We start from the raw sequence: 26978 nt of genomic DNA on the forward strand, positions 1-26978 counted from the left end.
GTCCCCCATAATTCGTATCGGTCACGTGACCAATTCGCGGATCGTGCGCTCGGCTCGGCTTGCGATCGTCGTGGGAGATACACATAAAGTACGCCATAATAATGTACCTTCGACGTGGCGGGAGGGTCGCGTTGGGGGTAGAGGGGTGCATAAATTTACTGCCTTCTTTGCTCTATCTCCTACTTCCCCACTGGTAAGGTACATTGAGATGCTTGATTTAATGATGCTGCTTCAGGGACTGGCGGATCCCTCGCGACCAGGGACTTAGAGGACGAGATGGCACACTTACGTGATCGAAGCGAATGGCGAAAAAATGTTGATATTTATTCAGGGCCACTGTCGGGATGAGGGCCAGCTTCTAATAACCAGCACGCCAAATTAGGGGAGTGTAGCTGTGAGCCTCGGCAAGATAATTAAAGTTTGAAGGAGGAGGAGGTGGGATTTTATATTCCTGGTCCAAACAATCACCAAGGTCACTTTGAAAACGAAGATTGGGAATTATTTTTCATTTCTTGAGGTTGTTTTTGGAAGGGGATGAGTTCAATTCCCATTTTACCGAAGCGAAGACATCGCTATTTCCAATCACACACTCAGATTCACGTGTCGAAAAAGAAGCGACTGAATGAAACAGAGTAAATCACTCAATCACTGTTCCTTTCACTGTTCGCAAGATCGCACAGTGCACAGTGAATCATCAAAGTTTTAGTGGCCGTTGCGACGCATCGCCGCCTTGCGCGATGACTAAGAAGTGCGCCGCGCATGGACGCGCTCTGTTCTACTTCACTGCCCACTCACAGCGTAGAACTGAACCGTGCAACATCCGTCGGTCCGTTCGCTACTGCCAAACCATCGGAAAGGGCGTCATGCTACTACTTCTTGCCACCACTATTTGTTTTCCACTGCCACTCAACTATGACCGGAAACGGTCTCGTACAGAGCAAGAGGGAAAAAAGCACGCATATAGTGCACGGTAGTCGCCGTCGTCGTCGTCGTTATGCACGCGCTTCGTTGCATCGTACGAGAAGAAGCGTTTCATAATGATCCAAACTGTTCGCATGCACCATCGATAGCTCCCCACAGGGCCACCGATGCGCCGCCGCCATGGGTTTCTCTTTCTGCCACCACCTCCCACAGCCAAACACTTTCGATTGCTTGGTGCTGGAGGTGCTGCTGCCGATTGGATGCAATCGTTCCATTTCTGTGCCCCATGTTCCGGCGGAAACACACGCACACACGACGTTCGATTCCTAACCTTATTAATTCAATGCGTTTGCCCGTACCCGACAACGGCTGGCAGGTGTGCATCGTTGGCAAAAATAAATCCATTTCCCAAAGGCTGAGAGACTGGATGGATGCCGGTGAATGCAAAAGCCGTGTGTATGTGTCGATACGCAAGCGAAATACAAAACCGAGCTACCCCCTTTGGGGGCGATTCCTATCTTCCTAGAAGGGAAATGCGAAAACATCTCCCCCCAGTACACACAGCACACGCAAGCCTTCTGACATTTTCAATCACGTGCTGGGAGAGGCAAAAAGAAAGAGAGAAAGCAAATGTAGGTCAACGTGTTAAGGGTTCTCCGTCGTCTCCTGCCTTCGCGCGTTCGTGGGAAAGTTCAGACTTACGGTGGTAGCAGGAAAAAAATATAGGAAAATCATGTAAATAGTTGACATGATTGAAAAATAAGCTGATTAGAGGAGATAACTGTGATGCCGACACGTCGGCACGTCGTAAGCTCCTTCCTCTCTCTCTCTCTCTCGCTGTACCATGGAAAGTTTACTACCACGGGAAAAAAGGTGATTTTTCACCGAGGTCTCATTGGCAAAAAAAAACCCATTCCGAGAAGACTTTCACCTTGAAAACCACTCGGTTCTACGAAACTCTGATAACACGACGAAAACACGATTTGCGCTCGATTTGATATTCATTTTAGATTGCAAACATGGTGACAAACCGACAGCAACGAGCTAGTGCGAAAGGAAGCTTTGGGTGCTTTTAAAAATCTTTTTTTGCTTCCTCACATTGCCATGTCCTTGAGTTGTGTAGGAATTATCGTTGGGTGGTACGAACCGTTCCTTGTATTTCCGTTTTCGCCATGGATCTCCCTTCATCTCGAAAATGGGAAAGCAGCAACAAAAAAGGCCATGTTATATAATTGTTGTTTTACATCCTACCCAAGCAGTCTGCAGCAGTCCTTTCAGAATGTCATTAACAAAACACAGGGGGTTACGGGGGACAAACATTCCCCCCTCCCCCTCCCTACGCCATCATAAATGAATCACGGGCCCAAGCGATTACTCACGTGGCGACGAAAGCACACCCAACACAGCACGGCACAGCACGGAATCAGACAGAAAGGTGTCGTCGTGTGTCCTTGAATGGCCGATAGTTAGCAGCCAAGGGTACGCAAAAAAAAAAACGAGACGCAAAACGTCACGAGCTGGCATTCGGGAAGAGGAAACAGGCAAAAAGCGCGCGCAGAGGCACACAGCGCAAAAGTATGTCATCGCAGGGCACGGATAATACGGTTCGTCGTTTCCTTTTTTAGCCTTTCCGACCTCGAATGTCGCAATAGTTGGTTGAAGGATTTTGTTTCCTTTCGCTGCTGCTGCTCCTTTACCTTGTGCAGTATTGGCGATGATACCTTCCAAGAAATGTTTGCCCCCTGTTGGACACCCCAAGGGGTAGAATCCGTGTCACGGTTAGAACACAATTCGCTGAACCCAAGCAGCGGCGAGGATGTGAAATTTAAAGCCATTTTAAATGCGGCTTTTTACACAGGCATGAAATGCTATTCGCTTGTTGATTTTTTAACCTCAACAAACACGGACACACCGGTGTTCTACGCTCGTGGTCGAGAGGGCAAACATTTATGGCGATACATGCCCCCCTCATTTTAAGACCACTTAAAGGCATCACCCGTTGTGTGGTTCCCTCCGGAGATGCTGGTGATGATGATGGTGGTTGTTTGTGTGTTTTACCAAAAATCATTACCGGAAGATGGTTCCGCGGTATGGCATGACATAAAAATGACAAAAGGCACAACTTCTCCCCATGGCAATGTCCTTTCTTTCAACGCAGAGTGTCATAAAGGACATGCGTTTTTTTAATGTAACAACATCAACATAAAAGCATCCCTTCAAAAAGCGACAAATCCTTCGTCGTGTCGGGTACTAAAACACATCCCTGTTGGCACAGCCAGCGTTCAAGATGCTGGGATCTTTGTGTCGTAACACAATGAAAACAATAAGCTACTCTCATCTTCACAGACGCACTTCACTTGCTTCCGGCACTGGCAGAAAGTCGTTTCGGCGGCTGTCGAGTGTCCCGCAACAAGCACCACCGCAACGTACAAGCAACAGATGCTTCTTAGGCCCAGAGCGACACTCAACACGCTCAATAAGAAGCATTCACAAGGAACCATTCCTTCTATTAGTCGCCACTCATTTACTCACACACACACACACAATCTGGTCGAGTGGTATAGGCTTAGTGGAGTTTTATAGGCTGTTAGCTTAATTAAACTAAGTGCCTGCTCACGCACTTGGGGTGCTCGTTTGCGCTCCGAACTGACCGAGCACGCATTGGAACGCATTGCGAGATGAGCCGTCTGCTGTTTGAAAGGGCCACTTCACATCAACATAAAAATTGCATTCATTATTCATGGGCCATCGTTTAATCAGCAACCATCGATTCGGAGGGGGGCGTATGCTTGCGCTCGAAACGCACTTGACGCCCTGCAGCGCAACAGTGACGCTTCAAACGCTTTATCTAAACGAGCCGACGGCGAAAGGCGAGAGTTATTGAGCTGATGGTTGTTCGGTTTTTACGTAAAATTGTTTTAGCAATAGCAACCCCAAAAAACGCCCTCCAGGCAGCATCAGGCAGCAGCATGAGTCACACACCATCAGCGCCCATTGCTATCCATATTTTTGTGGCTCGAATTTCCTAGCGGTTCATCTAACAGCACAAAGTGTCTTGAACGTTCGTGCTGATGATGAGGTTTTGAAAAATGAAAAATGTTGATCGAGGCCGCCATTTCTCAAGCACCGCCCCATCGTGATCGAAGCAGAATAACATCTTGACCACACTACACACAAAAAAAACACGCTACGCAACGCTCTCTTCATCATCAACGCACGATCATCAACGGCGTGTCATCGAGCATCGAGCGCACCACCCCAGCATCACTCCATTTCTTTGTGTTTTGTGCCTCGCGCCTCCACACACGATGCTCCACTTTCGCGGGCCATAGAAGCCACCCGGCAGAAGGCCTTCTATGAAGAGCGGTTCCAAGTGAAACCCAATCGCTTATGTGCGGACTCGCTTTTCGCATTAGGTTTCCCCAGCAGTTTCGAGCCCCCGAGAGCCGAACGGTGCAACAAACGGCAACAACAACAAAGCTGCGCAGCTATTACCTGGGCGACCTTTTCTCAACGGTTTGGAAGAGCAGATTTGTAAGAAAAATATAAATAAAATAACAACACCACATACACAAACACACACACACGTATTTCAATTTCATAATGTGCGCTCATGGGGATTGGACCACCTTTTTTGCGAGAGCGCGTACCTTGATTAAATCTTGAGCCCAAAATCGGGTCGAAAGACCCTTTTTCTCGGGACGAGGAATGTGTGCTTTATCCTCGGTTGGGCCACAACAGGTACGCCGCCGACAGAAGGAATGCAAAAATGTCACACTTAATTACGAACCGCCTTCAAACTTCAATAGACATGGGGTTTTTTGTTGCTCTGGTATTAAGCTTTTAAGCGATATCCCCCAAAAACCCTTCAGAACTGGGATCGAGACCTTCGCAAAACCGAGCCAAACATACGAAACATAGGAGAGGGCTACTTGACGCTTGAAATTGGAGAGCATTGCGGGTCTACCAGAGGTCTATTGGGCTAAATTGAATCAAATATCCCTTATTTTTTCATGAGAACCTTCAAGACAGATCAGAATTTATAAATTTCGGAACAGGTTTCAAATTTACAGTGTGATGATGTGCGTCATCACCATGTTTGCAACAACCTAGCCTAGAAAGCAATAAGTTCTGAAGCGATGTCGGAAAAAAACATTCGGTAAAAAAGAAACATTCCCCTTCCAACCAAAGCACCCAAATGCAGGTCAATCACGATTTCTCAAATCTCAAACCCAAGTTCGCTTGCAAGCGCTAAAGAAATTCATTAGCAACATCGTGCCGAAGCAGCAATTGCACATCAGCAGCAAAGCACGTGATGCTGTCTTGTCGGTTACATTTCTCGCTCGCCAGTCTCTCTTCATTCCGATGATGTCAAAAAAAAAAACTCCGCAAAAGAACCGCAACAGCAAGTGGCAGCCTCTTGGCATCCCAATATTTAAAAAAAACGATCGTGGAACTCTCGAAAGAAGGGCTGCTTTTTGTCCGAAAGATCGCCGACACCTTGCTGCTCCAAACAAATCAGCCACATTTTCAACAAATCGCACCTCAAGCTGAGCGATCTAACGGAACCGAGAGCGCTCGCGCTCCTAACGTCGTGGTAATCAAAAACAGAAGATCAAACCCCCATTATTCCCGCCATTATTACCCAAATGCGAACCGAAGTATGTGCGATCTGCCGCAACTAATCCTTCCCAGCCCAATGCGAACCCAATAATAATCCCCACGTCAAAGATCCGAAGCAAAAGAAAAGCGCTCAAACCCCCATCCAATAAAGAGGAATTAACCGTTTAATCATCGTTAAAGGTCATGCACATTAGGGTGAAGCGTGTATGTTTGTGTGTATGTGATGAAAAGTTTCTATTCTTGCATGCCCATTAAGGCCCAGTGCGCGCTGGCTGTGGCGGAGAACAATTTCAATCTCATTAAACACTTGTTTTGCTCCAGCCCCGGGCGCTCTACCCACATGTACCGCTTTGCATGGACCGAGATGGGGATTTCCGGGACCGAACTCCAAATTCCCGATCATAAACACAAGCGACCGGGAACACAGCAGGCAAAACCCGCGCCGCATTTGCGCACGTTTCGTTTTCGTCGATCATTAGCAATGCTTAAGAACCATTGGAGCCATTGCCTTTGCCCACGAACATTCCTCCCCTTTTCCAGCACCACATTGTATCCGATCGTGTGGCTGTCTATGCTGTTGCTGGTGGGTCTTACTCCCCACCGGGTGGGATCATTCGCCACGATCAAATTAATGTTACACCTCAAAACCTCCTCTACCGTTCCAAGATTCTAGGCGTCTGTTCTCACCACACTCTGTGGCATTCCGTTCTCCCTGTTCCAAACTCACAGCACTGCTCCAGCCAGTCAGCAACCAACATCTCAAACGCCGATTCGATTTGATTGATTGAATTTCCATCCACGGACATATCGCGAGTGCGAGGGAGTTGCTCTAAACCGTCTCGATCGCCACCGGTCCAAAAACCGTTTGTCTTTTGCTCTCCCGAGGGAATGCTGGTAGAGTCTTTAGGCACAGCTGCCCGCAGATGGACAGCTAAACACTGTTGAAAAGATCTCCTCCGTTTCTCTCCGTTCTCTGCCATGCCAAAAGGGGTAGACATAAACAGCAATCGCTGTACGTCTTCCACCTTACCAAACAAAAAAAGGTGATCAGTGAAAACTTGAAGTCGAAAGTTAGACGGGAGCAAAGTGGGAAAAGGTTTTTGCTTAGCAGACATGCTGCTGCTGCTGCTGCTGCTGCTAGCACATCATTGGCAGCCAATGTGCCTGTTTCTTTTGTGTCTAAGACTCATCTATTGCGTCTCGCTACTTCTCTTTGTGTTTCTGGGGTTTGTGGTGATAGTTTTCTATCGCTTTTTTCCGCTCTCTTTCTCTCTCTCTATTTCCCTTTGTGGTTTGGAGTTCGCGTTCGATTCGCTCGTCTATTTTTACGGCCGTAACAAAAACAAAGAATCGACCACGGCGACATTTTGTTAGAACATTAGGACGGACCACAGTAGAGAACTTTTGGGGTTGATGAACACCACGATTAGACGGAGCCCCACTAATTTGTGGACATTAGCTCCTACTTTTTGTACGGACGGCATTTTTGTTCCTCCTTCAACACCAAAACACCGATCCCTTTTTCCTTTCTTCAGTTGATTTTACTCAATGTCTTCTCTCCCCCCAAACGCACTTGAAACTTTTCTTGCAAAATATCTCGCATTTGTTCTTTCCTCACCCGGGGTACACTAACCTTCTACCAATTGGTAGTGTGTTTGCTGGTGGCCATCGTTTAGCGCCCGGCGTTTTTTTCTTCGCCCCCAATTTTCCCCTCCGCGTAAACGAGGTTAGCGAAAGGTGAAGGTGAACGTAGAGGAAAAAAAGCGCGACAACAATTCTCCACATCGGACGAGATGTGGACGACGGCGACGGGACCAGGGGGAGCGGTCTAATGAATTTGGCCCAGATTACTGGACAAAGAAAAGCAAACTGCTCGCTGGTCGGTGTGTTCGGGCGGTGGGTAGAGAAATAAAGCACCACAAAATTGAGGTGCGGTAAGATCAGTTTCTCAGTCACGAAGTCGTCCCAGTGCCGTGATTTTGTATCGGTGTGTTGGACTTGTTTGTGCTGCCGCCGTGTGTTTTGAAGACACTGGCTGCCCCACCAAGAGGGATGGCAACGTGTTTAACTGTGCCGCGTGGCAAGGAATGCACCCGCTAAAAGCTGTTTGGAGCATTTACCACGCCAATGTTTGGTAGTTGTGTTGGTATCTAACTGCTTGAAAGGTTCTGTTTGTAGTCGCCCGTTAAGCAGTGATTAGGGGTAGCGTGAACGTGTTAATGAAAATTTGGATGTTTGGTTGTATTTGTTTAGACGTTAACGGGAGATTTAAGTATTGAATTAACAGTCCATGTCAGTGGAAATGTTCATCTACCGGGATATGCGCATATTTTCAATTGATAATTGCGCTCTGCCACATCACATTTTGACATGCTTTACAAACAACGATCTTCTCAAAATCGTTATCTTAAACAATACACGTTTTCTCTTAAAAAGAGTCATACGTTAGGACACGTTGATTCGAACTGTTTTGCTAGCCGAAATGAGCTTCAAACTAAGCGTGATTTGTATAGAATATTCTCATAATTGTTAAATGTCATACTCTATGCGAATAAATACTAGCTGCAATCATTACCAATTATTTTATATTTTTAACGTGATTTCTAATCAAATTATTGACTTTTTAATGCTTCAGACATCACCTAAAAAAGTAAGTATAGGATGATAGGAAATAATATTCATCCCTCATTTACATTAGCTCTCATTTACTACATAAAACAGAACATTCACTCTTGTGCACCAAAAATTAATTTTCCCTTTCACGCTACCTATGTTTGCACCTTTAATAGAAAAAAATCAACTCACGGTTTCCCATAAACTCTCAATGCCCTTATTGTTCGATCGCTCACAGGTCTACGAATATTTAAAAAAAAAACGAAACTTAATTAATATTTGCTCATTTTTGCAGTTCACTACAGAAAGCGATTCCCTCCGTTTATTAAAAGCAGTAAAAGTTTGGAGCAGATTGCACCGATTCGCTTCTCAGTGTGGTGAATGGTTTTAATTAAACCGATACCGCCCGGTTCGTTACATAGGTTGACAGAAAACCCTCCTCCCACCGTCCCCCACAGTCGAAGCAAATGTGGAGCATTAAACCGATTCTATGGCATAAAACACACACACACATACAAAAAAAACGCAGCATCACGAGAGGATTCACTTTCAATCTCATGCTTCGCTTCCTCTTTCCCTTCTACTATCGGTACTATGTGTACCTTCCTCCAGCATGTGTGTCTGTGTGTGTGTGTGTTCTCAAATCTCATGCTACGCCTAATAAAAACATTTAATTCGATTCCCGCTCCCTTCTCCTTTCTGCGCAGCCACACAGCTGCGTTTGCTGGTTGCTCTACTGCCAACAGCAGCTAGATGATTCCAGTGACATTTCCGAACCCGAACATCCGCTCTATAATTAGAAGCAGCGTGTAATAGGCTAGCCGAAGCACAACATCCTCCTCCCTCCTTGGCCCGGTCGTCCTGCGCTTAAGAGAGCGTTTGTGAAACAAAAATAAAACATCATACTGCTCGCTCGCTCACTCCTACCACGGTGGTAGCTAATTGCACTTTTCCTTGAAGGAAAAGTGATCCTGCTTTTAATTTCACACTCACACGGCTTTGTGCTAAGAGGGGCGCCCCAAACCAAACCAAAACGACCAAACGGAGGACGCGAACCACCGCCGTCTCTTGCGCTCGCAGAGATTTGTAGCAATTAAGTGCAACGAGTGGCGCGCCGCAGTGAAATGCGCATTCCCTACCTCCCCAAAACGGGAAAGCGGAAAACTAACCACGAAGCGCCCCGCACAAGGCAGGGGCAAATTTATCACCCTCAGGCAAAGTGCAGGCACACACACTACAAACAAGAAGCAAAAAAAAAAAGAAAACCATACGCAATAACAACATACGGCACCACATACGAGCCAAGAACTCTCTTCTATCGCGCGCGCACACGCTTAATGGTGCATTCACAGTTGCAACGGATCTGTCCCGAGCGGGGAAACACTAAAAATAGCACTTCAGAAAGTCCCCCGACCATCCAAATCGGCTTTCCGTTTTCCACGCATTGACTAATGTCTAGTGCTCTGTCGCCGAGACCTTGAGCGGTGTTGGATTTTTTGGGAGGAGGGCAAGAAGATTTTGTTCACGATTCCTACCAGTTGCCGGTCGTTTATCATTCCGCCCCGCAGCAGCTGAAGACATGGAATACAAAAAAATGCATACAATCGAGCAAAAAGCGGAATAAAATGCACTTCGCGTCTAATATTAGGTGACGTCGGCACCACTCCAAGCGGCGGCTGCATTTTGACAGGCCCTCCAATGTGAAGAGTGGCAACCACGGGTCCCCAAAATTTATGACAGAAGCTAAATTTATTCGATCCATTCTTCGAAACGCGGCACCGCAACACCGTCTTGTTAGCGAGTCTTTCGCCCTGCCGCACGAGTCCAGCCGAGCGACGATTTACTTTCTAAAAATTCACCCACACATTCGGGTGGCTTCCCCACCCCCCCCACCATCTCCCCCCGTCTCCCCGGCGTTGACACTTTTCCTGTGCCCTTCCAGTGACGCTGTGTTGTAAACTGGGGCACACCAAACATCACACACACACATGTTGGATGTTGATGTATGTTTTTCCTATGGCGATGGAAACCACACGTCCTTCCGTTTCTTTTTCTCGCTGCTATATCATTCTCCATCCGTCAGCCAGTGCGGCCCCGGGCGTGGGGACACAATATACTCCCCCCTTGCGATGCTGGACAAAACACCGGACCACGCGCGACAGCTCCGATGATATGGAAATGAATATTTGAATTAATTTCCGTTTCTGTCATTTCGAACCAAAACCCCCCAAACCCCTCCCCACTGGGTATGTCATGTTTGAGCCGGTCTTCCGGGGGGAGGGATGGAGAAAAGCTATTGCTGGTACTCCCGGAATGGAGTGGAAAACGTTGAACATTGTGACATTGTGGGATGACGAGTGACATGATCCTGATGGTGTGAACGAGCATGGGGAAAATGGAGGAAATTCATCTATTTTTATGCCCGTGGAAAGGTCAGCCACCGACGCTGGACCGCACATTTTTCCAGCACAGTCGCCATTTGTTGCTGGATTACATTGTTGGTCGGTGGTGGTGGGGTTTTTTTTTTCTCTCTCTCCAAAGTTTTCCGACACCGCGCGTGACCGTTACGTGAGATGAAACTTTGACACTTTGACACTTTTCTTTAATGATGGAGGGGGGGGGGTCTTTTATAAAAATGACGCAACGCGTAGAACGCGGTGCGTGGCGACATCGCTCGATAAGAAAACGCCACCCACGGCACACGCAACCGGCGACAGGCGGGACAGATTGCAAAACCGGAGCAAGAGAGACTGACTTTATGACAGCGGCAGCATAAAATTGTGGCGTAAGCGTGGAACGTTCTGCCGGGCACGTTCTACATTCCAGGCTGATGGAAGAAACATCATCATTTGTGACTCCCCTCAACTCCGCACAATGCACAATGACCTACATTTTAAGAGACATCTTCTTCTCGCTACTTCCTGCAAGTTAGCCGGAGGAACAGCACACATCACGCGGTACAAAACAGTGCAGTACCTTTTTAAAAGCATTAATCCGCACAACAATCGGTACATCTTTTAAATGAAGCCAAACGAATGCCGTATAATAAAACAACACAACTTATAAGATGGCAGAGAAAACATAACGAGAAAAGCATGTTGTACACACGTAACGCGTACAATGATACAACGTGTACATAATTATTTCAACTTAAAGCTAAGCGCGCCACCAGAAGCTTTCAACGTCGGTGGGATTAACAATTTTGAGGCAAAAACAACCCAACAAAAGAGAAAGAGAGACAGTGAAGCAGCATTGTTTATAAATTCCTGCTTATGAAACGGAGCCGGCCAACAAAAAAGGGCATCCGATCGAGTTGTGAACGAGGTGAAACTGGGGATGCATATTTATAATTAGGCCATCACGTGCCCGGCCCAGCCCGCCGTTGCCATCGCAACAACGACCATGGAACGCCATAAAGAAATGATATCCGACTGCATTTGTACGCTTCGAACAGACGAAAAAAGCAACGTACCCAACAGACAAGACATGCGTTGCGTCATGTGCAGAACACACAGCGGGCTATGGAATCCGCGGATCACAGCGCAGTACTATGGTCACTATGGCTTTAAATGAAAGTCACCGAATTAATGTGCAGCTCTTCGCACCGCTTCCGGATGGAGGCACCATTTCTTTTGTGGCATTTTTCCACCCTCACAACAGTTACCGCTCCGATGTATCATTCATGAGAAAGGGCTCTGGTAAGTCACTTTCTTCTTGCTGTGAATGCTTGATTCAAGCCCGTATCACGTAACGCATACCACTGCTGTAGTAGTGCTCGGTGGTGCTCGAATAGTGGTGCCACCGCCACAGTTAAATAGAGCACCCTTACCACATAAAATGAAGCAAAATCGTTACAGCCACACCGAATCACCGAGAGCATTACGTCAAAGCAGTCGGGCGGACGACCCCTCGAACCGATCACTTATCTTCTCAAACCCGGCACCGCCCGGCGCTATACACATTCCACCACTTCCGGCACACGCAGCTGCAGACAATACAGTCGTCCTCCGTCCACACCTGGAGCCGGCGGTGGAGCTTAGGAAGAATCGCGGGAATCGGATCCGCCGTAAATCTCAATTCCCCGCCCGGACGACGAACGACTATCGCGCGATGAGTGCTGCGCTCTTTGTGGCGGTTGAATTCCACCAGGTTCAAAATTCCAGGTTTTCACAGTGGTGCAGAAGCACACACAAAAAAAAATACGGACCCGATGGAAACTCCGCATGCCACCGCTTTTTGTATGAATAATTAATCAGCGCGGAAAAGACAACCGCCGACGACGAGCTTCGGCAGAACGTGGTGCAGGGCGCAGGTAAGACATAGTAGTAGCGCCCGTCGTTGCTCGGGCTCATGTTTCATTATCGCAAGCAGCCGCACCGTCGTCATCATTTTAGGTTGAGTTAGTAGTGCAGACGAAACAATCAGAACGACGACGACGACGACGCCCCAAAACACACACTGCTCGAGACACCACACACATCCCAGCCCGGCCTTGTCAGGGTCGTCGCGTCGTTAGCGTGGGATGGTAAAAACGATATGTCAAACGAAAGTAAACATCACGGCGTGTATACGGCCGTACGGCGGGGCTCATATAGGGCATGCCTAAAAAAGCGGAAGTGAAGCGGAATTTTCGAATGCAGCAGCAGCAGCAGCAGCAATAGCGACAGCGCTAATTAAGTTGCACAACGGTCCCAGCCACAGGAAGTCAGCTGTCGAACGGCGGGACGAAATTAGCTGTGCCAAGAGTTTACTAATTGTGTGTGAGTGCTTTTTTGTTCGATGACATGAATGATTTAGAACGGTATTAAAGGATTCATTAAACGGAGTAAAACGAAGGATAATTCAACTATAAGCGTAGAACAGTTTAGGATTAAAGGATATTTCACTGCATTGACTAGAAGTGTTATGGACTAGGCGTGTGACTTGAACTGAATGAGCTGACTCAGGTGACAAGTCAAGCAAAACAATGGGGCCCTTCACGATTCTAGTCATTTTTTTTAAAATGGAGTTTGACAGTTGGAGACTGAAATCATGTAAACACTCCATACAAAACCACACATAAAACTAGCCTGCGATTTTTAGTCTAGATTATTTCAGCCTTAAAGCAATGATTAGATTCGAGCACCTACTCAACAAGGTGGTGTTTAAATTTATCCCAAGGTGCATTAAAGAGAGCTGGTGATGGAATCCAGAATCAAAGTGCATGTAATCCAGGTGGTCTCATAGCTTGTTTTTTACAACAAAATTTAAATATCACTTTTTGATAGGATGGGTGAAAACTTTTGTTCAAACAAGCTTTCTGCAGGCGTGACGAATACACAAAACACTCTTAAAATCTTCATTCAGAAACAGAAACGATATAAATCAGTCTTCTAAATTCATACACCTTGAGATAAGCTCACCTGTATATTATACCCACTTAGATGCTGCTCGAAACTGCAATGCAAACAGCTGACAGGCTGAAATTTCAGCCTACAAACTTAAAACGGAAACGGTCCCAATATTGGAATTCTATCAGCCCAGAGCTTCCAAATTGTGTAGTGGATAGAACCGCTGACTCCTGCAAAGTCGGACGATTTCAATTCCGATTGTTTCTCTTTAAGAAATGGTCTTGATTTTGACTACTCGGTAGGTAAGTCTTTAGTAGTAGACCTCTACAAAGTCGCTCACACATGTAATGGTCGCACATAGGTCGTTAAAACCTAGAGTGGAAGAAAATCCTTCTGTGATGGATGAACTTTCAATTTCATTGAACAATCTGACGATGTGGTTTTTATAAAAGAATTTAATACTTATTGGCTATGAGTTATTAAAAAACTGCATATCTCTAACAGGGAGAGGGAGGCTTCGTGGAAATGCCAAGAATCATTATCAATACCATTTTGTTCACACAATCGAACATTTCAATTAACATTACAGCACAGACAGGATGAATAGAGTCAAATCTCTAAGAAAATTACACCTATGTTGATCAACCAAATTGAGTAAATTAGGCCTTGCATCTGTTATGGAGAAAAAATCAAATAATGAGGAGATGGATAACCTCCTAGTAAAATTCTTACACAAAATGGCAACTCGTGAGAAATTTACCTTACGATACATCACCCAATTTCTAATACAGTATTGGTTTTACTCCATGGTAATTCAAGATTTTGCAGAAATTCAAAATAATAAAGAAAAATAAAAAATACAGTGTTGATACCACCCAAACACGAAATCTTCCCTATAGGTACAAAACGATTGTACAAAAATAACCATCCCAAATAACACACCGTATCAAATTTCTTGGTCCTTCGAACCGGATACCAACAAAATACGATCGACCTTCTTTTTTGCCTGGTTAAGCAGCATCCCACCGTTCCTCCCCGCTCCCAAAGGTCCCAACAAACCGGATGCAATTGGCAATGCCCGGACCCCACGATGATTGCGTGTCGCGCAGATTAACCCAAGCCCAGCCGCTTGCACCGTCCCTTCCCTTCCACGCTTCTCGTGCCACAACAAGATGGATCACTACTTCATTTTTTTTTTCTTCAAAATCCTTTCACTTCCTAACCAACAGCACAAGGGGGAAAGAAAAAGCTCAACTCAAACCCCCTATCCACCGGGCCTCCCGGTGATAGGTGACGACCCCGCCGGGTGTGTTGTCGTTTAAAACCCCGAGACCCGAAAGACATCGCTCTTCACTCTCCTTTCCCTCCCCATCGTTCATCGAAGGAAGAGAAAGTGAGTTTTGGATCGCGCTGTGTTACCTTGTGGGCGCTCAGAGACCCCACACCAACCCCCAGCCCCCTCCGCCTGGTCCGGAAGAAACCAAAAACAAAAAGGCAAAAGAAGAGGGGGAAAAAACGCACAAACCACAAACGAAAGTGAAAAATCAATAGCAGTTGGCCCAGGCCGCGTACCGCCGCCGTTTGGATGCCCGTTTGGAAAGTAAACAAAACATTGGTTCACAGGCCACCCTTTGGGGTCACTTACCTTCGCATGATCGGTATCGGGAACGTGTAGCGGCAATCATCGGCAGCCCGGACCGGTATGGCAGCGGCGGCGGCGGCGGCGGCCGCGACCGCATTCGCCGGGATCATCTGCGGCAGGAGGGAGGCTCCCATCGGCAGGGTCGTGTACGGCGGTGGCAGATGGCTGTGCAGAATGTCGGGTATGATCTCGATCGGCGGTGGCGACCGGTGCAACGGTGCCGGCGGTACCGGCGGTTCCAGCGGATGGATGTGCTGGAGCCGGTTGCGCGCCTGTCGCCGCTCGCGTCGCTCACGCCGCCGATGCTCGCGCGTACTAAACTCGGACCCGGGCGGGCCGAGCAGGGTCGTCACGAGCGGTTCCGCGGCCACCGCCGGGCTGCCGATGAACCCCGGATGCTGCAGCAGAAGATGCGCTGGTTGAGGTGACTGTTGCTGCTGCTGCGGTTGCTGATGTTGCTGTTGCTGCTGCTGCTGCTGCTGGATTGTGTCATCCGTTTGCGCCTCGGTAGACGTAAAGGTACGCGAAGGCGTTGCGACCCCACTGCCCTGTGCACTTCGATTGCCCCCCTCCCCACACTCACTCGCACCGTTGCGCCCTGCCCCGGGCGATTCGATCGACCGATCGACACTAGAAACTTGCACCATCGGCTCGACGGCCGCCTCACTCGTATTTACACTACCGCCCTGCTGCTCACTGCCTGCCGCCGGCTCGGGGCGCACCACCACACTGCACTGTTGCTCTGCGGCACCCTGCCCCCCTCCACACTCCACCGGCTCTTGCGGGCCGCTGGCCACCGGGGCCGCCCGGTAGCAGCTCACTATGCTCACGCCGGACGCCGCATTGTTAACCACATCATTCTGCTGCTGATTGTTTGGATCGAGCCGATTGACCTGGATCGTCAGCGCCGGCAGCGACACACCGGCCGCGGGCGGGCCCTCCCCCTCGGCGGGAATGTACACACTGGTCCGGCTGCCGCCCTCGGCCAGCCCGGCCGCCGGCACGTTCAGCCGCATCGCCACGGAAAGCTGCTCGGGACGGTCGCCGTCTCCGCTTCCTTCCCCACTATGCACCACCACCACTTGCTGCTGCTCCGTTACGTCGCGATCGATCTCACTGCTGCGTACACGATCCGCTTGCGCACCGTCCGCACGACGCACCGACGTCGATGTTGCTGCGTTCGCTTGCCGCACACAATTAAACGCGCTGACGGCGCACGCCACTGGCGGACCGGACTCGAACGGCACGGCCGCTGCTTCCCCTTCCAGGGCTCGCTGTGCTGGTGTGCGTGAGAGCGGTGCTGCGAGCGCACCAATATTACCGCAGCCAGCGTGCTGCAAGGGTAGCAACGGCGTTGCTATGGTGGAATTATGTTGCCCTACGGTGGTGGTGGCGGTGGTGCTCGGTCCCTTCCACCGTGGTTCGGTGGACGGCAAATGTAGGTCTCCTCCGGGGGTGCCACCACCACCCGTCACCGTTGCCGTGGTGCTCGTCCGGCGCAGCATTGCGGAAATTATGCACAAACTGTCGTTCGGCGGGCTGCGATTGCTGCTGCAGGTACGCTCAGTGTTGTTGTTAATGCTGTTCATGTTGCTGCTATCCGGTGCGGCGGCTGTCACCCTCTCCCCATTGCCATTATTATCGGCGTAAACCTGTTGAAGGGAGATTATGAGCACAACAACATAAAGGGTGTGAGTAAGAGATAATAGAGCAAGAGAGAGATGGAAAAAAAGAACAAGGTACAGAGACAACATAAAGTTTACCAAAAAATCCACCCTCTCTCACACACAGACACACGCGTGCACATACATACAATGATACAGACTGGCTGCTACACCAAACTCGCACATTACGCACTTTCTCGGTGTTCAGTGTGCATGCACCAACCAACCATCCAACCAACCAAACGGGGAAGCATAAATGCGCATATCTCGGGCAGCAGCATAAGCGAGCGCAAAAAAAAAACAAGCCTTTAGCGAGAAGCAAAATCTCAGAAACGGAACACCGCCAACGGTGTGTTGTGGTGAAAGGTCTTGGGTCTAGTTTTTTTTTGTTACTTTACGACGACGCCCTGGCCTTTGCGCCCTTTTGCGCACAAGAAACTGTCTCGGTTGTTCGTTCTCGAAGGGTTTTTGTTTTGTTTTTTTGGTGTGTTTGTGTCTCTCTGCCTGTCTTCGTCTTCGTTTTGTATCGTCCCACATTCTTATGCTGTCTGTATTGTGTGCTATCGCGTTTGAACATGTTTCTCGAGCAGTTTCTGTTCGGAGTGATGATTTACGGAGCGTATGTGTGTGTGTGGTGTGATGGCGATCACGAAGGAACGGGAATGAGGCTTTGGCGCAAGAGTCTCCCTGCAAAGGAGAATGATCATGGCAAGTTGTTGCTGAAGGTATGCGCTGAAGGATTTGTGCAGTTTCCACCTTGCTCTGCAAACAGACACTGAAAAAAATGATTTTTTGCGGTAGGAGGAATTTGCATCGTGAGCAGCAAAGAGAGATGTGCGGCTGTTAACGTTGAAGCAAAAATGGAAGATCACAGTTTAATGATGAAATTGACCTTCTTGGTAACTTAATAGAAAAGCTAGAATATTTAATCTCAATTAATTTTTGAACAAGCTAAATTATCTTTTAATTTAAGATTGTTAGCTACAACGGAATCACCATTGCACTAAATTTTGAATCTATTATTACAGGTTCTAATTTAGAATTGAACCTAATACCTGCAGCTAGTGTTGCTTGGCACTTAAAAGAACACTACAGGGCTGTCTCACTTTTAGATGGATATTTTAGAACCACATCAATACTCCGCTCTGTCCGCAAACAATAGCAGAATGGCCTTCAATAGGTGTCTGCCTACGGGAGCAAGCAACTATTTTTTTCCGTTTTTTTTAGTATCCTGTAACAGTTTCCAAGTAAGTTGACATGCCCTGTTGTGTGAGCAAAATGGTACATAAACGGCTATAAAGATGATCAATTGGTTTGAAGCGTTTTGATTTACAGGGTTGCTCAGGGATTTTCATTATTTTAGAACACTTTCTTGATTGGTTTCTTAATGGGAAATTAACTTTATGTCTTGCGAATTGGACTCTACTGCTTCCCTTTTGAACATGCTCATTTTGAATCCAACAGAAATTTCATGTTCATGTTAAAAATAAGTCCCGTAGAGTCCAATTCCTATTACATTAATTGTAGAAAAAGTTAGGCAGGTTTTCCAAAATTATGAGAGCCCCTGAAATATCAGGTAACAACAAATAGTATTCTTCATTCATCCTAGGTCATCATTTAGCCGATTTTTTTTAAAGCGTCCTACTATTGAATTCCTAGTATAGTCTGAGATAAATACGATATGTTTTCTTGTTCTTAACTCTACAAAAAGTATTTAAAAGTCACGACCAAAGCTACAACAACATCGTAAGAACGGTATCGGACACAATCCGTACCCAAAATTCAACACCTCCAATAGGACCCAACATAAACGATTTACCTCATCTAGCACAGTTCCTGTTACGGTCACGTCGCACCACCTCGGAAAAAGGTTGCATCATGACATTAATTGAATTAAAATTATCTATTTCCGGCTGCACCAATTTCTTTAAAACATTATTTAGGAAACCTTTATTTTTTCCCAACTAAATGGCCTTCTTACTATCCCAAAACATCATCCTTTCCATTCCCCCTTTTGCACGTGCGCGCACCTGCACCATGATCAACCCGCATTACACGAGTCACGCAATTCGATTATCCGCTCTCGAATGGGCTGGCTGACCAAGCTGACCGAAACATCGGTTTCGTTTCGCACCGCAAGATGGGTGCGCGCTCGCGAAGCGCTTATTTTTTCTTCGCCCTTTCCGCTGCCCGATGAATACCATTAGTCATGATGATCTCATGGTGGAGGGGGGTATGATTTTCCTGCTGCTGCTTTGAACTTTCCAGGCCCGGTTCCCGTTATGGGGAACAAAAATCCCGAGCTCCCTTTTCCAAACGGTGGTGCGATCGTCGTTCTGGATGATCGAGCAAACTCTGCAGAGCGCGGCGAAGGCTTTGATTTCAGCGAGGGGTGGGGTATCCCTATTTCTATGCCAATGTTTGGTTCCGAAGCAACAACTGCGTGCAAACTAAAGACCACGGTTGGGGAAAATAAGGGGAAACAGTAACGAATGGTAGATGACAATGATGATTTCCCTCCCTAAAAACCGAACCGAAGCTTCCCGCCAATCATTATGGTTTATTAATTTGCTACACAACTACCGCCAACTCGCCCGCCAAACGGTACAAATGACACATTCAAGCGCAAACCGTACAAATTGATGATGATCAGCATCATCGGCGCTGCAGCCGCCTTTGTCATGGTGAAATGGTAATCTCCTATTTGTGCTGACCGGACCCGGGGGTGGCTTTCCCGGGGTGCGAGTGAGCGAGACCGGGACGTAGGATTAAAGGTTTTGGGTTAGGGCAGATTAAGGGATTACCGGATAACAACTCTACAACAGCAGTTGATTACCAAAGTCCGCGAAAGGCACACAAATACGGTGGCATTAGAGCACACAGAGCGCCCCGTTATGCTTATGCTTCGGCCGGAAAATGACCGGTACACATTGTGTGCGGATTTGGCCGTATTCATTAGGAGCAGGTCCAGCACTGTCCAGTGTAAGCGTGTTTGCATTGAGATAGTGTGCGAGGAAGGGACAAAAGAAACCTTATCACGCAGACAGTAGCAGTCTTGTACTTCAGCCCTTAACTATCACGCCATTTTATGGCTCTTACGAAGTGATAAAAGAAAAACAACCACCTCCACACATACACAAACGCAGTCAGATAATTATCCACCTCGGTTTACATCATCACGGTCACTTTCCCTGTCGCGGACCGCGTACCGTGACCGAACGCTTTTTCCGGGGAACAGTTTCCGTTTTTTTCCACGCGCTCGACACGCACGAGCTGCCCACAGCCCTCAACCCCTGGCGGCACACCGATAACACAGCCCCGTCCCACAAACGGAAGTGTTTCCCTGCCTTTTCCCTCCCTCCCTCTCCCCCCAATTGCACGTGCCGCGTGAAGAGTTTACCGTTGTACTTTATCACCTCCTATGTGTGTGCTTTTACTCGACACATTGCCGCTAGACACAACATCACACACCACACAGCCATCGATGGCTTTTGAAGCGTACCCCTACCTCCTGTCGGTGTAAGTGGGGGTAAGATGTTCATCACCCCGATGTGCGCGTCCCACTCCCGAAAATAGCCCGCGGCCATCGGTTTGGGAAGGTTCCACAACCAGGCTGGAAGGTTCATTAGCGTGTGGCTGTGTGTGCCGGCCTATCACGCTTATCAGGGAGCGCCCGAAGCGCGTGGGTAAGTTCAATGCCACCAGTGAAGCACTTCTCCTTTGTTTCACTGACCACCGACGGAGTGGGTCATTAAACGGCAACCCACGCACGATTCTGTGCGATCGTTTTCCGGTGAAACGATAACGAACGGCACGGGCTTCGCGGGCTTGCGTTGCGTGACACGTGCTGGGAAGCGTTTGTCGGAAGCTTCCCAGGAGTCAATTGGCTAGATGAGACTATCTACGGGGTGATACCAACGCACTTACCCTTAAAGGGCGCGCTTACTCATCCTGTGAGTGACTTGCACACACGCACAGCACCACCAATTAATGGCACGAAATTGGTGATGATGAGTGGTCATGATTTTGCTTTACCCCTTAGCTAGGAACAGGAACGCCTAGGTCAAGACACCGTACCATGCTGCTAGAAGGACGTTGAGCTTCGAGTTTGGCGATGAAAGTGCCCGCTTTCAGGGATATTGAGCTTTATCGAAAACTAATGAAATCAATATCACATCACGGCTTCGATCACAGTAGTGATAACGAAACACGATACTTCTGAACTTTGATTGCTTAACACTTGGATTATTCCGGCAATTGTAGTGATGGGCTCTCTGGAGCTCAGCCATAATTCCGAACTTTACCATCAGTTTGGTCCGAAACCTGATTCAGAGTCGTTCGGAGTCATTCAGAATCTGAGTCAAGGTCGCCCGGAGTCTAAATCCCCCGGAGTTGAAATCAGTGTTGACCGGGGTTGGAGTCGCCCGGTGACGGAATCATCCGGAGATGTTGTCGCTCAGGGTTGGATACTTTCGAAGTTGGAGCCATTTGATGTTAGAGTCGTCCGAAGTCGTTCTTATCCAATAAACTTCGATTCCGGATGACTCAAACTCCAGACAACTTCGACTTCGAGCGAATCGGACTCTAATTGACTATAATGGCACCCGACGACAACTCAGGACGACTTCGGATAACTACGACTCCTGAAGACTCTGAACGACTTCGGCAGACTCTAACTACAGTCCACTCAAATGACTCCGGATGACTACGACTTCGCCGACAACTCCCGACGACTCCGAAATCCGGACTACTTCTTCTATGAGCGAGTCGTATTTAAACTCAGAATGACTCCGACTCCAAATAATTTCTATTCTGTACAACTTTGGACAGTTTTGGCCAGCTCCGAATAACGCTGATTGGAACCTACCTTCCAATATAAGTTCCGAAATTTTCTCCCGTTGTGTGTCCAACATTACCCATCACTATGCTCAATCTCCTCCAATCTTAGTGTCAACATCATCCACACAAACACACCGCACGGAGTGTACGTGACATCCGGAAAGGCGAAAAGGGAACGACGGTATTTATTAGCAATCCGATCCCATTACCCCCCATCAAACCCTTATAAATAACCACACGGTAATCACTCAGTCATACACACGCACACACCTGCAAACACACGAGAGAACGATTAAGCACTAATGAATGACACAACACGGGAAACTAACCTGATAATCGTCCTGGTAGCTGTCAGCAAAGCCGTCAACTTCCCTCGCTGCTGCAGTTGCTGCTGCGGTTGTACCACCACCACTGTGGCTGTCCAGTGCAAGCAAGCTGTACGGCAGGGAAGATGTCTCCAGCTGGGCCGGTCCCACCCCCGCCTGCCACCGGCCAACGAACGGTGTCTGGAGCTGCAGGTACGTAGGTCGTCGCCGCTTCTCGATGTTGCTGCGACCGTCGGCAGCACCGGCGACCGTCAGCGTTTGCCAAGGTGCGGTCGACGCCGGTCGCTCGTCCACCCTCGGTGGCGGTAGAAAACTGTAGGAACTTCTGCTGCTAGTTACCGGCTGACCGAGGCCAGCATAACCATAGGAACTGCCATCAATGCCGCCCGGGTAGCCGTAGTAGTAGTGGTTGCTGCTGCTGCTGTTGTTGTTGTTGATGCTAGAACCACTGCCGTACCCATACCAATCGGCACCATCGAATGCATCAAAGCCAAGCTCGGGCTGATCGTAATACGGATAGCTAAACCGACTGCCCAATGCCTCACCGTCACCCGGAGCCGCCGGCTTGCCCCCCGTCGTCCTGCTGGTCCGATAGCTCCACGCGGAAAGACTTCTTCGCATCAGTGACTGTTGCTGATGCTGCGGCGTTTGGCGCCGGTGGTCTGGGTTTGCCCCAGTTCCGAAGAAGCTGTAGCCGTTGTGGTTGCCGTTGCCCCGCTGCAGCACCTCCGTCTCGTCCGACGAGTCCGACTCGGAAAGGTTGTTGTCGTACGGCGTCCAGAGCATCGAGGACAGTGCCTCCTCCACGTCGGGCGGCTTCCGATGGGCCCGTGATTGCGCATGCATCTTGCCCGTCACTGTCTTCCTGCGAACGGCACCAAACACGCACTAACCCACACGGACGCGTTTCGGGCAATTGGCTCGCAAATAAATCCTCCAGGTCGCTCCTCTCTCGCTCTCTCTCTCTCTCAGCTTGGACGGTGCCCGTCGCATCGAACCATCGAACTGGGTAGCCTTCGACCGGGTGCCCTATCACACTGGGGCTGGCATGACCTCGCTAACCCGGCTAATTGTTCGGTCATCGTCAACGGTTGCCCAACCGGTTCGAACGGGATTTCGGGCTTATCGTTTTAGTAACATAAACATAAACATGCCAAACGCGATACCTAAACCACACGCCTTGCTTGGAAAGGGAATTTGTGCGCGAGCCTAACCGTTGGATTCGGGATGCACAATGATCTCCTTTTTTTTGTTTGCTTTCGTATTCGTCCTCTTTGCTTCGATCGAACGAATTACCGAGAAAAAAGGGACACCGATGCTGCTGTTTTTGCAGTGCACCAGCTCCTTTCCGGTCTCTCTCCGGTTCCGCACTCCTGCCAGGCTTCCAACGGCAAAAGGGTTGCACTTTAATGTCCTGTTTTGCCTGCTGCACGGTGGTACCTCGGCACCGCTCAGTATAAGGGAATTCAAATTAGACGATATTTATGTTTATATCTCGGTCCGTTGCACCCAAACCCGCACCCGACGATTTGCTCCTCAGCGTGCTCTTTATCGTGCCGGGGGCGCACGGTGGAGCATCATTAGCATCCTCATCGTCATCAGTTTTGCTTGCGCTTCTTGGCAACGAACCGCGCACGTGGAATGTACTTGAAAGAAGACGGACGAGATTCAGAATATCAGCGATGTCCTTCGTTGGCTGATATTCTCTGCCACTTTCCTTTCCCAACCAGCGTTTGACCACGTTTAGCTGGTCTCGTTAATTCCGTTGTCTTGTTGTCTCTGTTTTTCTTTTTGTAAATAAATGTCTATCCCCTAAAAAAGCACGACCTGTGGCCTTCGATGTACACACTCCAGTTCTGTCCAGCATCAGCGTGCCGACGATGGCTGACCCAAACCTCCAGATAAAGCTGTAGCTCTTCTTTGGTTTTAACTCAATTTACTTCTGATGTTTTCTTCCTGTGCTCTGCTGCACTTTCCGTTTCCAGTTCCACCACTGGTAGCGTCTGTTTTCACTTTTTACCAAACACACACGGCAACGGTTCCAAAATCATTGCACGTGGCTCGTCCGACCCCGTGCGCGCTGCGTCCCCGAGCTATGCGGTGTGTAAGCACGCGAAGATCAGGCAGCCATTGTTTGTGCGATTAATTTCAAACCACCGGTTTGCTGCTGCTGTTGGCAGCGACGGTTTTGATCTCCAACCGGACCCCAAAAACAACAGTCACCAGAGCCACGTCTCCATCAAGCAGCAGCCACAGCTTTGCGCTGGTTTCGTCGACAGCGTCTCGACCTCTTCGGCACACAATCCGTGAAGCCAATCATCTTAGGGTACGTTCGCGGTTCGAGGTCGGTCGGTCGGTCGGGGGCCGTTCAGCTTCACAAATCCTGCGAAAAGGAAACGAAAAGAAGAAGACACAAAAATCAACAACAAGAATGGCTTCTGTTTTAAAGGCGTTGTGTACAGTTGGCGGTGTACGCCCGCAAGACGACACAGCAAAACAAGGGATGGCGCTTCCGTTTTTCCATCTCGCTTCCCAAAATGAATATGCATGCAAAGGGGGAGGAAGAACGGGCCACGGTGCTATGCTAATGAGCGAATGAATATTAAGTTGGTTAATGAAAAATGATAATTCTACTACTATTGCAACCGCACTCGCCCGGTACTCTCGCGGTATCGCTGGTGGTGGTGTTGGTTTGCATTTTCCATTGCTCTCGGGTTGAAGCATTTTCTTATTTCTTCGCAGAGAGTGTCTTGCTGTGCTGAGTGGCATAAAACGAGATGCTGTGAAGATGATGGTTAATAAGAAAACCCGGAAAGAAGTGTTGAAGCGTCTAGCGCGTTTGAAATAGCTGATGCTTCTCCTGCCGCAGCAAAAAGGCATTAAACTTTCATCACGCATAAGTTCCTATCGGAAGATCGGCGCAAGAACGGCCCAGCCGAGTGCTTTGTGGCCCTTTTCCTCCGGCCGGAACGTTGCCGGAATGTCTCTAAGACAACCATCGCCATAACGTCTACCGCTGGCCAGCCGAAGAAATGGTGCCCCATTTCTCAACCCCGGCGATGTGCGCAATGCCAACCGCACCGTATCCGTGTACACGCTGCGCTGCCCCTGTCATTCATCGTTCAATGACGTTCTAACGGATGAAACAATGCACTTGCATCGCATTTGCATCGTGCTGGGGAGGGACGTGCGGGGTGGCACGTTTTGTCTTTCGGCTTCGAAGAAAATGGGCTGTGCGGAACCGGGCGAACACCAAAGGAAAGTGAGTTGAGGGTATGGAAGGGCCCGTATGTGTGCGCTTATGCGAACCTTGCTCGCATGAGCTATGATCGAGCAGTGCACACACACACGCACAGTCCGGGCCCAACAAAACCAAACATCCACCATCACCACCTGCACACGCGAGTTTCGCCTTTTCCACAATGCCTATTGTGTGACCTCCACTGACTGCTTTCCGCCTTCAATGGTATGTACACACACACACACACACACACACACACACACACACACACACACACACACACACACACACACACACACACACACACACACACACACACACACACATACAACTTCAAAACTCCCACCCCTAAGCATTAGTGTGTTGGAAAACTTCGTTTTCGCTAGGTCAACACATACACCACCCATTTTGCCGCACCTCACAGCCGACCCAACACGGACAAATTTGTGAATCAATTGTGGTGCCACCGAACCGGAGCAACCGAACGGGCAGTTTCGAGCAGTTCCGAGTTCCGGCCGTCGAGCGCTTTTCCTCGTCCTCGGAGCGGGTTGAACACGCTAGTCCAATTGAAAGCGACTAATGTTTTAAGACATCGATAGGCGCTTTCGGCCACTAATAAAGATGCCTGAGAGATCCTACCCAGCAGAGGCACACCGAAGAAGGAGCCAGCGGGTAGAGCGGTAGTGGCATGCGGAAGCGATAAATATTCAATTTGCAACCAGCAGGTAAGCCGGTATGCAAGACTAACTCTGCATAACTGCAGCCTCTCTTTGGGGGCCTTCCGAGAACATGGTAACAGGGGGGGTACAGCTTCCGGGAATAGGGATTCTCGGCTGGACTAGCAACTTTATTGCTAGGAAATGCACATGCATTCTAGGGCACTGCTGCTGCCGCATTCTAGGGAATAACAGTGACCATCGTACCAGACCAGTCCTTCTCTTGTAGGCTCATCGAGCACTCACACACAAACACAAATTATTGTTCTGTAAATGGGCATCACATTTTACATTCAGCTTTTGCGATGTCCAAGTCCTTCCAGCAACAGCAACTGTCGGCATTCTCGTCGTTGTGTGCAATCGGCTCAATGGTGAGGCGCACGTAATGTTATCCTCGTTCCAAATTCAACATTTCATAAACATTAATGATGTATGTATGGTTCCGCTGTGTCTTTGTGATTGTTGCTGTGTATAGGAGACACACGACCGGGCTCTAGACGAATGCAAGCACGTCGGAGCTTTCCATTAACAAAACCGCCCCTCCTTCTTCACAAGCTTCGGCGCATAACTTTTGGCCGGAGTTTCGCAGGTGACCGTCAAAAAACAAAGCGAATACCTTGGAACTAACACACTCGATTTGTCGGAGTTAGACTTTGCTTGCTATGCTACCACGTGCCATTCCGTTTTTGGCCACACGATGGCCATGCATGCTAATCGATCGTGTACGATCGATTCGAGCAGCCGCTTACCGTAGACACGAACCCGCTGCTCGAATAGCGCTCGCGCTTAACTACTCTCCAAACGATTTCTTCGCCATTCGGCAGCACAGCACGAACAGGAAAAAGGCAACCACTATCCAAAATGTATCGGCCAGTGCCGTATCTCTTGGGTCCGGGTCGGCCGGTCCAGTGTACGACTTGCTGGGTTGGTCCACTCGCGAGCCGATCGGTACGATACGATGAAATGTACCACACGCAATACGGCACTGGGGACAGGTTTTAGAGCTACGGGGAAAGGAAAAGTAGTATCACTTTAGTAATTGTGTCAAATTTACACAAAACTG

At 48.6% G+C, this 26978-nt stretch overlaps 1 protein-coding gene across 9 annotated transcripts in view; it reads right to left on the reverse strand.

Moving 5' to 3' along the window:
• Positions 1-26978, reverse strand: part of LOC120896578 — a 136055-nt gene that overhangs the window by 101144 nt on the left and 7933 nt on the right. For 7 of the 9 annotated variants that reach the window (XM_040301430.1, XM_040301006.1, XM_040301348.1 and 4 more), the window contains 2 exons: positions 21962-24341; positions 15133-16781 (listed from right to left, as the gene is read on the reverse strand). In XM_040301430.1, the coding sequence (XP_040157364.1) occupies positions 15133-16781; positions 21962-22804 (2492 nt within the window). In that variant the 5' untranslated portion in view covers positions 22805-24341. Of the gene's footprint in view, positions 1-15132; positions 16782-21961; positions 24342-26664; positions 26920-26978 lie in introns of all 9 variants that reach the window. The other 2 variants (XM_040300915.1, XM_040300834.1) reach the window with 2 other exon arrangements.

Source organism: Anopheles arabiensis, chromosome 2 (genome assembly GCF_016920715.1).
Source record: "Anopheles arabiensis isolate DONGOLA chromosome 2, AaraD3, whole genome shotgun sequence".
NCBI classification, from domain to species: Eukaryota; Metazoa; Arthropoda; class Insecta; order Diptera; family Culicidae; genus Anopheles; species Anopheles arabiensis.